Raw genomic sequence first — 12,534 nt, 5'->3', positions numbered from 1 at the left:
TTTTAGTCATTTTTAATATTTTCTTTTTCAACACTGTCACACTTGTTTACGTCACTGTTCTGTGTGGATCTAATGACAGTAATGTCCCCCTCCATTCTCCTTCAGCACCTCCTGCAGGTCCAATCACAAACTTGTAGTTTCACGTTTAAAAAGTAAAACAGCTGATCACTGTAGTTTTTAATCAAACAATCAGGTGGAAATGAAGCATTTGTTGGGGACTATTTTCAGCAGCGGATGAATCCAGATTTGGTGCTGTAGTAAACTACAGTGTGTGTTGGTGGTGATGAGGGAACATGTGACACAGTGAGACTCACTGATGTGTTTTAACGTGTGATGAGCTCTGCAGCCTCATGGCGGTGCAGCACCTGTAGAGTTCTTCTTCATGTGCTTTTATATGTTCATTTCACTGGTTTACAGGAAAATCACAGAACGTCACTGTGAACTCAGCTTCAGGAAGAATCTTAAACCTCCAGCTGAACACTTTAAAAATCAGGAAGAATGTCTGAGGAAATTAATATATTAATAAATAAGGTTTAATATGTTAAATGAATATTACCACAGGTGTAAAGTGGACAGGTGACAGCGTCTACACAACAAGTCAATTCTCTGAAACCTCTGATCAATGATTTACCCTCCTCCCTGTGTAGAGGCAGAGTTACACACAGTTCATTAGAAAAACAAGCTGAGCTGAAGCTGCTGGTCGTCGACTTTATGTTTCAACTGACCTGAAACCGTCTCTACTCAGTTATGTAACTGTGACCTAAATCCCAAACACAGCAGGTGGTGCGCGGCGTCCTGTGAGCATTTAGCGCACTGAACTAACAGCTGCTGCGGAGGCCTCTCAGTCAACAAACCACAGCATGAGCAACTTCAACATCAGAAAACAAGCTGGTGTGAAACCACTGAGGTGAAGATCAGGTTCGTTCTGACTCAGAATCAGTTTACAGATGACAAACCCTTCTGCAGGACACGCTGAGCTGGGATCAAACACAGAGCAGGTGGAGGCAGCTGTTACCTCGAAGCGGTCGGGTACGTTGAGTTTGGGTGAAGGAACCCCCACCAGATAATCCACCAGCACCATGATCATGATGGTCAGAAAGACGGCGAAGTCACTGATGGTCGATCGAACCTGTGACACACAAAACATCCTCATCAACTCTTCCTCTCTTTTGCAACGTATTTCTGAGCTGTTTAACCTCAGCTTTCATCGCTGCCGGACCATCAGCATTTCTCATTCCATTTACACAGTGTTTAATCACATAGCTGAATAAATGCTGTTAAGGAAATTTTAAAGGCAGTTTTCATGATTTCATTTTACACACACAGTCCAGGGTGAGCAACCATCAGTCCTCTGAATCATCAACCCAGACCCTGACTGACGTCATGAAAACATCTGATACATACGGAACCATTAAAGCCTAAATACTGTCATCTTTATCTTTGTTCACATGATGGTAACTTGTGTGGATGAGATTCATAAATATCATCTTCCAGAACTCAACACAAAGCTCGAGTTTAAATATTTTAAAAATGTGTTACACAGAAACAATCAGTTCAGGAGGAAGGATGTGTGAGAACTTCAAGCTTAGATCTTCAGATTCTTCTCCATCGTCACAACGACGAGTCCAAACACACAACAGGCAGATTGACGGCAGGTGTACTGAGGAGAACTGGAGCCGGTTTAAAAGAGGGTCACAGCAAATACTGATCTGATTCAGGTTATTAAGTTGACTGAGAAATAAAAACTGTTGCTGGTTTTATTTCGGAAACACTTTACTCCTGCAGAGTCCTGTGAATCACTGCAGAGAAGTTTAGACCAAACCCACAGAGCAGATGAGTTCCAGTGAAGCTGTGTGGGAGGCGTGTGACGGATGGACAGGTGAACACACCTTGGTGGGGAAGTATCTCTTGGTCTTGAACTGCTTGAGGAAGGAGGAGAGGAAGAAAGTGGTGAAGAAGAGGATGACGGACCAGAAGAGGACGTCGGGGACGTAGGGACCGTCATGGCCGCAGGCCGAGCCGATGAACTCCCCGTGTAGATCCACACAGTCCTGGAGACAGACGGGGGGGGGGGGTTACAGAGCTGCATTCCCCCTAACGTCCACTGGGTGCTGCTGTAAGCACAAGTTCAACACTGACTAAATAAACGCTGTGTGTGTGTGTGTGTGTGTGTGTGTGTGTGCGCGTGTGTCAGACCTTCACACTCAGCTGCTCCCACTCGATGCTCCCTGAGGTCACGTTTCTCTTGCTCCAGATGTGCTGGACTTCAGCTGAGGCGTTGGTCGGGGGGGAACACTGACACCTGTCAGAGGACGCCAGGTGAGTCAGGTCATGTTAACGAGTGGGCGGAACAACAGAACAGTGGTTTTTAGCTACAACATTAAATGTTGATGGTGTTTGTTGACTTGATTCACTCAGGTCCTGTTCCTGTCTCAGGTGATCTGACCACAGCTCTAAGTTCCTGACACATCTGAGCTCAGCAGTCAGCTGCTGGTGACCAGATGATCCTTCACACTGTCATATGAGGACAACTACAGAGCTGTTATCACTGAATATGTTCCAGCTGTTTAAGAGTTATTGATTAATCAATTGTTTGGTCAAACTGATCAAGTGTCAGGACAAAGAGAGGCCACGGTTTCTAACCCTGACCAGGTCTGGACCATCAGACTTTTGTTTTATCATGAAGCTGAAATAATTATTTGATCATCAGAACAGTTTCAGATCCACTGTCTGTTGACTGAGTGAATCATGTTCAGCCCTAAACATCTGTATAAAGAACAGATGAGTTTACACGTCAGCAGCCTCCTCATCATTTTTATCTGTTTTATCTTTTCATGTAAAAGTTTGTGATCATGTTTGGTCCAAACGTGTCTAAGTCTGAGCTTTTAACTCATCTGAACTAACTTCAGTGTAAACCTGATGAAAACATCTGTCAGCCTCTGACGCTCCGTAACAGAGCACAGGTTCTGGTCCTGGTCCTGTCTTACGTGTAGAAGGTCAGGTTCTCCAGCTCGTTGTGCATGTTGATGGGGTAGAGCTCCCCGAGGTGGACCAGCTTCTCCAGAGCCTCGTAGATGAAGATGATGCAGATGAGGGCGGCGAAGGCCTCTTCGGTGAAGCGGGTGATGTAGCAGACCAGAGAGCTGGCATCGGTGGCGACCAGCAGCAGGCAGAGGAAGGCGGTCCAGAGTCCGATACTGGTCCTCAGAGACAGGTAGGACAGGCCGTAGTCACTGAGGAAGGACGGGGGAGGGGAGGGGGTCAACCACAGGAGACCAGAGGGGCTAGTCAGTGTAATTTAAAAGGACCACTACACTAGTTTAAAATGTTTGAGCTTGTTACCTACAAACACAATCACAGGATATATTTCCAATCATCAATCAGCTTTTATATTGATCCCTCAGCACCTGTTCACGTCATCGTCTCGAGGTGACGCAGCTGTGAAACGATTTGTCTTCAAAACGCTACCTGCTGCAAAATATTACACTAACACCAATAAAAGGGTGGGAATATTTTGTTTGGACGTTCAACTCCTGATCTGTTGGTCACGTGACTCTGACAACTGACGCTGTGTGAGGTCACATCCTGTCATCACAGATCACATGAACAAAACTCTCCAGTGTTCAACATCTCATGACGCCCCCCCCTCAGAGGGGGGGCCCTGACCCCCAGGAATCACCACTGTGATACATCACTAATCAGGGTTGGCTGCAAAACCGTCTCTGTTCACAACTACAGGAACAAGCAATGAAAACTTCAAAGTAAAATGAAGTGAACCTGCAGCTCCAGGATGAAACATCAGGAATAAAAACATCACGTTTCCTTGTGGTTGATCAACCTCAGAGTTGTCACCGTTTCCTGTTGCTGCACTAGTTTTGTCTAAACTGGTGACTTTACCTGAACCCAGACTGTTTAACTGGACTCAGTGAGCAGAGACGTTGAAGGACACACACACATTAAAACACGTCACCACTGTATCTACAGGAGTCCAGTGCCTGTCAGTCTGTCAGTCACCTGGAGGCTGCAGATAAGATGTTCTGACCACTGAAACAACCAATCACAGAGCAGAATGATCAGTAACTGAACACTGACCTGATCAATAATCCATCAATCAGTAACCAAAGAACACACACTTGGTGGACAAGTCAAGTCACAAGACTACTTACAATGTAAATAACATCAGACCTCATCGTTCACATATCTTTACATTGTTTACATTGTAAGTGTTTATAAGTGTTTTATTTTATTATTATTATATCAGGACGCAGCATCTGATCCGGGACCAAGGACCTGGTCTTTCCAGGATTTGGTCTGAGCTGATCTTTGAGGGGACAAATCTGCTGCAGTTTCTTCCGTTTTAATGAAGAAAAGAGCAAAAACTTCTGAGACGGGAGTCGATGGTTCAAATAAATCCTCAGAAAGAACTGTGTCACGTTCTTATCCTGTTAGCGACTGAGCTAAGCTAAACAGCCTGAATCAGCTTCTTCTCCTGTGTTATGAAGCTGCAGAAGCCCTGAAAGCCAAGTGAAAGAAATATTTTCAGGGGCGATCATAAGTTGTTTTTTTGGTTTTTTTCTTTCCCAAAAAACAAACAACAAACAAACAAATAAAAAATCTGCCTCTCTGGGCTTCCGTACCAATCCGTACCAGTTTGTTACCAAGTGGAACCAGATCTAAGTTGTTTCAGTGTTAATACTGGATTTTATTTTGGTGGTCCACGGCTGTTCTGACTGCAGTTTGTGGACACGTCTGTGGTGGGGGGTTATGGTAACTGTCAGACATTCACCGCATCTCTGACGTCAGACTGAACGACACGAGAAGCTCGTTCACTCCGACAGTTTCACTTTCCCTCTTCAACAACTTTATAAAGGAAATGAAGAAAATGTCAGAGGAAGTAAACACAATGTGAATGTTTGTGGTGCGGCTGCAGCGTTGGACCAAAGTCATCACAGACACAAGACGCCAGCGTCACAGCAGACAGGGGTCAGAGGGCAGCGGAGGAGCCAGATGTTTCTCTCAGCAGCTGGAGGAGACCAAACTCAGAGCTCTGCTGAAAACGAGTGGACACAAACCTGTGTCAGTGCAGGTCTGAAGTTTGGTCTCTCCAGTGGTGGTCGAAGGTTTTCATCATGTTTACTTGAGCAGCACTAATCCATGACCTCAGGTATCACTAATGTACAGATTCAACACTGACTCAGCAGAAAGTGTTCGACCAATCCGCTGAGGCCATTGACCACAGAGTCTGTGTCTCTATAAGAAACAGCTCGTGCTGTCTCATCCTGACTCTCTGTGTCTCTGACTCTACAGACACCATGTCTCGGTGCGTCCCCGCCCTGCTGCTGTTGGCCCTGGCCTGCCTGGCCTGGTTCGGCTCGGCTCAGCCTGTGGACAACATGGCCGAGCTGAAGAAGATCCGGGCCACCCTGGAGGAGCTGAAGGCCGAGAGACGAGGTAAGACCACATCTCAACAGGCTGTCTTAAAGTCTCTAACAGGACATTTTCTTAAAGGGGCAGTTCACCCAATCACAGTAATTTAACCTGCAGTGGAAGCTGTGTCTGCAGGTGGTTACACACCAGAATCAGCTCTAAATCATCCACAAAACAAAATGGTTTGTTTTTGGTTGAGTCACCTCTTAAAGATGAATTATTACCAGATCAACAGCTGATATTATGCCAGCGTTTAATATCATAAACTAGACTGAAGGGACTGATGCTGAGATTTGTTTGCTGGTTAAAAACTGACTCAGGACCAAACATTAATTGATTTAAGCTGCAGTTTGTAAAAACTGTTTTCTTCAGTTTCACTGTTATTGGTGCACACGAGAATCTGAAGCTCTGTGACTGGTTGTTTCTTCCTGAAATGCATCTTGGGAGTCTTGACTTCTCTTCCTTCATTTCACGTCCACAAGCTTCAACTTCGTTTGACTTTTAATTAGAGAGGCAGATGTTTCTAACACAGCTGAGAGTTTAATGAGACTTGAGTCCGTCTCCTCTTCAGCTGACACTCACTAGGTTCCAGCTTTGTTTTTAACGGTGCTTCTGTCTCCACATTGACAGTGATGAGTGAGCGTCTGGAGGTGGCTGAGAGGGAACTGAAGAGAGTCCGAGGTGAGAACTCTTCAAAGGTACAGCAGGATTTCTACAGACTGCCCTGACATTTCATCAGCACTGAGACTGTAACGTCGATCTAATCAGAGCCAAGTGTCCCTGACTGTAACTGAAGCTGCTGGATAAACAGATAATCAACAACAACATAGTAAAATGTTACAGTAGACAAATATTACTCATTAATAAACACTTCATGTCTTAATTTCTGCTTTTGCTGTTTTTGTAATTTTTCAAAGAAACATAGTTTGATGCCAAATATTCTCCAGCTCCTGCCTCTCAGAGGAGAAGAGCTCCTGCTCTAATTTCACGTCACTGTAAACACTAAGGTTTGGTTATTTACACTAAGGTTGGAAAAAATAGAAATGTTCTTCACAACTATGCAGAGTCAACGTAACATCATCGAATGTCCTGTCATTTCATAGACTAAATAAAGAAATAATCATTAGCTGCAGCCCTGTGTCACCATCTCAAACACAAATCTTTGTAACTTTTCTGGATTTGGTGAAAAAAAGCGATCATTATAAAATATATAAATATAAATTCACACGTATGAAACATCCTGAGAACTCCGCGTATTTAAAGATCTTTCAGAGTCACAGTGAACTGACTGGATTTCTTCTGTACAGAAACACCTAAAGTTGCATTTGCTGCCTCATTGGGAGGAAATGGCCTCGTGAAGAGGACCAATGGCAACAAAGACCTTGTCTACAGGGACGTCCTGACCAATGTGGGCGGGGCTTACAACGCTGAGACAGGTGTGGTGTTGTGGATGGATCCAATGGGAGACTCGACACTGTGTCTCCTCCTTCAGTCACTCGTCCTCACTGCTCTTCATTTTCCCTCCAGGTGTGTTCACTGCACCGATTCGTGGAGTCTACTACATCCGCTTCACAGCCAACGGTCCCACCAACTTCCCCATGAGCGCCGTGCTCTACAAAAACAATGCTGCCATCCAGCTCATCGCCCACGAGCAGCCGTCCGGCGAGGGCAGTGACACGGCGTCCAACGGCGCCGCCCTGCTGCTGGAGCAGGGCGACAAGTTGAAGATGGTTCTGTGGCACAACACTCAGATCTGGGACAACAGCAACCACCACAGCACCTTCAGCGGCTTCCTGCTGTTCCCCATGTGAGTACGACTGCTTCTACCATCATCATCATCATCATCATCACCACCAACACTAACTCTACCACCACTGATACAGCGGCTGCTGCCGCTACAACTCTAACAACAGGTGCTGCATTTCTGGCTCTAGATTTCACTGAGTGAACAGGATCAGTTCTGACTTTTCTTCTTTGAGTTGAGGAAATCATAAATACAAATAAATATGTAATATAGATATAAAAGTTGTGTGTCCCTGCACAGCAATGAAAAGAGAAGTTATGATGATTTGGAGCAGTGGGAGGACGGAGACCTGAGGTCGTCCACAGTACAGAGTATGATGTGCAGCTGTCTGAGAGCAGTGTCTCCAACTCCTGCACCGTCTCTGAAGGATTCTTTATCCAGGGGAGGGATTTCAATCCCAACTAGAATGTATGTGGGTGACTTTTTACCCCCACCCCAGAAATGATTACAGCTACAACCATCAGGAGCCAGTCCCTTGTATTTTGAGGGGGACATTTAACCACAGGTAAAACAGGCTGTAGATCTCATAGTGTGTGTGTGTGTGTGTGTGTGTGTGTTGAAGGGTGGACGAGGCCCTGACAGAGTTCGATGCTGAAGCTGAACTGAAATCTCTTCAGGCTTCACTGAAAGAGCTTCAGACTGAAAACCTGGGTAAGACTCTGTTTCTCTGCTTTCAACAGTTGCGTTCATGGTTTCATCAGCTGCATTTATTTTGCTTATTTTGATGTGATGTGCAACACCGGTTGCACTCGTTTGTCTCAGTGCTTTTTGTGCTCCATGCATCCTGTAACTCACACATTTCAGTTTTGATCACCTCCTCGTTGTTCTGGTCTGTTTTTGCTGCTCCACAGCTGCCACATGTTATTAGTCAGATTCCTTTGCTTAGCTCGGAGCTGAGAGAGATGAACAACTGCTTGTATATGTTTGGTTGATAATCACCTTAGTAAATCTGGTTGTGTGTGGAAATGTCAAAACCAAACCAACATTTATGCATCAGTTCAAACACTGTAGATCTGTCAGGTGATAAATAAAGAGTCTGTAATTCATATAAAGTAAAGTATAATTTCTCCGCTTCAGAAATAGAGTCAGAAAACACAAACACCTTAATGAAGAGATTCAATTAAAGTGCCATCAGGACAGCAGAAAATGATCTTTCAGTGCAGAATATTCACAGATTTTTCTCCATCTTTAACCACGTCGTCTGTGTCTGTAGGTGTCAGAGAGAGACTGGAGTCCACAGAGAGGGAGCTGAAGGCCATGAGAGGTCGGTCTCTTCTGTTACCGTCAACACAGTCTGAGTTTTCTGTCTGTGACTTTTTAAACCACAGGATCAACGTTAACTCTACACTCACTCTTCTCTGCTCTGTCAGAACCTCTGAGATTTAACAGCAGTGATAAAAGAACAGTGTGCAGAGGACTGTTCACTGTGTGAGGGAGAAGGGGGAGTGCCCCCCAGTGGACATCACCAGTTCTTACAGCTCTGACATAAATACATAGAAAACTGGTGGATGTTTGTGTATAACACATATTTAAAGATGGATTATTTGCTCCTCAGTTGTTGCAGTAATTTTTGTAAACTGCACAATTTAATGATATAAAGACGGTGGAGCAGTCAAATGAACAGTAAAGAAAAACTGTGTTAAAATGATTTTTTAAATACAACTGAGTGAAATTATTGTCGGCAAATATAAATATAAACTCAGCAAATGGTGAATACAGTAAATTAATATCTCTCAAAGGATATTTGAAATTATTACTATTATTCTTTTAAAGCATCTTATAACTTCCACATAAAAGCTAAACCATCGCTTCAATAACCATAACCAGCCCATCAGGTACAACATGTTCCATTCATCCTCGCTGGTTCTCTGGTTTTTCTTCAGATGTACCGAAGGTGGCGTTTGCAGTGTCTCTCGGAGGTGACGGTCTCCAGAAGACGACGTCAGGAAGCAAAACGCTCATCTACAAAACCGTCCTGACCGACATCGGACAGGCGTACAACTCTGAGACCGGTCAGTGACAACAAACCCTCTCTCCTTTTGAACCAGCAAAGACAAACAACAGGTTCTTTGTGTTTTAACTTCACAAGCGCATCAGGGACGATTTGTTCAGTTTAAAATATTTTTTTCTTCCACTTCAATCCAAGCGCTGTCGCCTCACAGCAAGATGGTTCTGGGTTTGAACCCCGGACCTGGGGCCCCGCAACCCTGTACAGATAAGCGGTTTAGAAAATAGATGGAATGCACTTCAATCCAAATTTAGAGTAAACTTTAACTAAATGTCCAGAACATGTTTAGTTTCCCTCCACTGCTGCTGCTTGATTCTCCAGCGGCTGCCATTAAAGGAGCCGTTTGTACCTTTTGTTATAGCTACATAGCGTTAGCATTAGCAACTGCTCATGTAGCAGTCTGGAGGAAACATGCTCAGCATCAAACTTCATTCTTTACTCGCCAACATCTGTCTCCAGAGGTGGACACAAACACCAGCGTTAACTCTCGTCTCTATCAGGTCTTTTACTGAAGTTAGCATGCTAACAGCTAGCTCCAGCCTGTCTCATCCCTTTCTGATAGCGACTCTGTGGCCTCCAGTCTGTTCTGAGGACGTGTTATAACCTCTGCTGTTATAAAGACAACGATGGCTGAAGCTGTTGATAAATGACGGTCACCACCAGCTCCTGACAGGAGACCACGCAACAAACAGAACCATTAAATCACCACAGAAGAAGACGAGCTCATTAAAAGCTCTGATGTTGATTACAGAAAACAAAAACTCTCTCGGACACAAATGTCAGAAATGTCTTGTGTTCCATATTTATTCCTAGTGCTTCAGTTATTTTGTCCCTCCTCCCCTGCCATTGGTCACTGTTTTTTAACCCCTCCCCTTCCAGGTGTGTTCACTGCACCTGTCCGTGGAGTCTACTACATCCGCTTCACAGCCAACGCTCCCACCAACTTCCCCATGAGCGCCGTGCTCTACAAAAACAACGCAGCCATCCAGCTCATCGCCCACGAGCAGCCGTCCGGCGAGGGCAGCGACACGGCGTCCAACGGCGCCGCGCTGCTGCTGGAGCAGGGCGACACTCTCTCCCTGCAGCTGTGGCACAACACTCAGATCTGGGACAACAGCAACCACCACAGCACCTTCAGCGGCTTCCTGCTGTTCCCCATGTGAGGACGCACACGACGCGTCAGCGGGCCAGTCCACGGCTCAACTCTCGGCCAGCTGGACTGCTTCCTGCGTCTTTCACCTACATTTCCTGTTTCCTGTCTCCACTTCCACTTTGGACTCCGTCCTGGTCTGACACTGCTGCTTTAAATGTTAATCTGAAATCTCCTTTAATCATCATCATCATCATCATCAGAAAAGCTGTTTTATCTTTGTTGTACATGTTACATCACTGCTGACTGAGCAGACACACGTCTGATTTAACTACTGAAATTTAATGATCCAATAAAAACAGAACCACTCAGACCCAGACTCCATGTTTCTTATGGCTGCAGCATTAAATCAAATCACTCACTCTGACAGACCTGGGCTCTTTGGAGACTTGGGAAACCAGGGGCCAGTTGCACAAAACACCTTAAGTTTTCTACTTAAGTATAACACTTAGGTTTAATTTCTCCTTAGGTGAGGGCGTTAGTTAGAGGTGTTGCACAGAATCAACATTAACATTAAAAAAGTGCGCCGTTATCTCATCCTCATGTGGCTCAGACAGGAACTTCACCAGTGTTTAAACTCTGTTGGTGACCTGACACACCACTGATCATGTGACCTCATCATGTGAAACACCTTGACTGCACCTGACAGGAAAGATCATGTGACATAAAGCTGTAGAGCATCATGAAGCTGTGGAGAGTGATCAAACTGTGGACAGTTGGACACATCATAAGCTGACTTCAGGTCAGATCTGTGATGCAGAATCAGGTCCTCATCGTTAAGGGGTTCTCCTGGTCTGAAACACTCTTCTGATCTTCATTCATCAACATAAACTCAGTCATGTTGAGTTCAGACAGAGACAGAGAAAACTTTACTTTACTTACTTTGGTTGCTAAGGTCTTTAACTTCACAGTTTAACTTTAAGTGATTCCTTAAGTTTAAGACTAAGATAAGGAGAAAATCATAAATACTTCATTGGACATTTTAAGGAAACCTTAAGGAGAGAAATCTTAACTTAAGGTGTTTTGTGCAACTGAACCTGCAGCTTCAGCTCAGGCTGGGATTTAATGAGTCAATATTTGATTCATTGTTCTTTCACAAGAAATTACATTTTAATTTCACTGGTTCCTGTCTGCAAATATTAAAAAAACGTACTTCATTTCCTTTATTCTCTTGTGAACTTTGACCTTGTCGCTCCTGGTTGATTTAAAACCTGAAGCTGATTCTGCTGCTGTGTCTCAAACACGCCCAGTGAGCACGACGAGGGCTCAAAGTGACAATTATCCTCAGAACTGACTAAACTGCTTATATCTTATAAGGCCACTTATTTAGACCAAAGTTCAAATGTCTCGTCTCAGAGTCTGAAAACCGAAGACTTTTGGTGCAAGAAGACAAAGACGAGCTTTAGTCACATCTGTGAAGCTGAACAATATATATAAAAAAAATTTCTAACAATAAATTATAAATTATCTGTTGATCAACTGATTGCTTTAGATAAGAAACTTTATTTTTCTCATCTTCTTGAATAACTACAGAAGCTGACAGGGTCTCTGACGTGTTTTCCTGGAAATATTTGAGTTTTAAAATGCTGTGTGATATAATGTGCTGAGAAATGGAGCAGGTTAAAAAATAAGGATTTTATGTAAGTGTTACAAAATGTTTTTTTTAATCACAAAAATCCTTTTTAATCCTCAGACAAAAAATATAAAAGACAATAGAAAACTCCTCTGAGAGTTCAAACACAAATGCACAGTTGCTCTAAAGCCAATTACACAGCTGATCCAAAATCCCATAAATCATGATAATCTGTGACCTCACTGACTCCGTGAAACTAAAACACAAAAGCCTGATTCCGCACATTCGTTGGTTTGAGCTCTTATTTAACTAACCTCATAAAAACACAGCCTTCTCATATTCAGGGTCATGAATGACGTCCTAATTTTAATTCCCCCTCGACGTTCAGATCCTGCAGTGACGCCACCACCTGCAGCTGAGCGGCGCGTTAAAGAGCGGGAACATGTTATGAAACAATGACAGTTGTCTCACATCAACTCCAAAAGCCGCAGAAATAAAACCATAAGACAAAAAGAAATGAATGTGACAAAAATAGGTAAAAGAGATACGTTAAAGAGAAATGAAAACTGGCA

General features: G+C 44.0%; 2 protein-coding genes across 12 annotated transcripts in view; one reads left to right on the top strand and one right to left on the bottom strand.

The window, feature by feature from the left end:
• Window positions 1–12,534, bottom strand: part of LOC139613515 (sodium bicarbonate cotransporter 3-like) — a 47,830-nt gene that overhangs the window by 3,718 nt on the left and 31,578 nt on the right. For all 11 annotated transcript variants that reach the window (XM_071470217.1, XM_071470225.1, XM_071470218.1 and 8 more), the window contains 4 exons: window positions 2,988–3,233; window positions 2,197–2,302; window positions 1,890–2,051; window positions 1,016–1,129 (listed from right to left, as the gene is read on the bottom strand). In XM_071470217.1, coding sequence (XP_071326318.1) covers window positions 1,016–1,129; window positions 1,890–2,051; window positions 2,197–2,302; window positions 2,988–3,233 — 628 coding nt within the window. The remainder of the gene's footprint in view (window positions 1–1,015; window positions 1,130–1,889; window positions 2,052–2,196; window positions 2,303–2,987; window positions 3,234–12,534) is intronic.
• LOC139613520 (complement C1q tumor necrosis factor-related protein 4-like) lies at window positions 5,277–10,702 on the top strand. The gene is made up of 8 exons (XM_071470232.1): window positions 5,277–5,451; window positions 6,058–6,108; window positions 6,735–6,863; window positions 6,955–7,234; window positions 7,794–7,882; window positions 8,445–8,495; window positions 9,115–9,243; window positions 10,119–10,702. The coding sequence occupies exons 1-8, from the start codon at window positions 5,313–5,315 to the stop codon at window positions 10,400–10,402; spliced, it is 1,152 nt and encodes a 383-aa protein (XP_071326333.1). The 5' UTR covers window positions 5,277–5,312; the 3' UTR covers window positions 10,403–10,702.

This window comes from Trachinotus anak, unplaced genomic scaffold (genome assembly GCF_046630095.1).
Source record: "Trachinotus anak isolate AG129_WGS33_773 ecotype Australia unplaced genomic scaffold, CSIRO_AGI_Tana_v1 ptg000032l, whole genome shotgun sequence".
Lineage (NCBI taxonomy): Eukaryota > Metazoa > Chordata > Actinopteri > Carangiformes > Carangidae > Trachinotus > Trachinotus anak.
The sequence above is the reverse complement of the archived record's forward strand: the minus strand, read 5'-3'. Positions and strand labels throughout refer to the sequence as shown.

Coding starts and splice junctions, on each gene's coding strand:
- LOC139613520 (XM_071470232.1), top strand. CDS start 5,313: ATGTCTCGGTGCGTCCCCGCCCTGCTGCTGTTGGCCCTGGCCTGCCTG. Junction 8,496..9,114: donor GGAGCTGAAGGCCATGAGAG/GTCGGTCTCTTC, acceptor GTTTTTCTTCAG/ATGTACCGAAGGTGGCGTTT. Junction 9,244..10,118: donor GGCGTACAACTCTGAGACCG/GTCAGTGACAAC, acceptor CTCCCCTTCCAG/GTGTGTTCACTGCACCTGTC.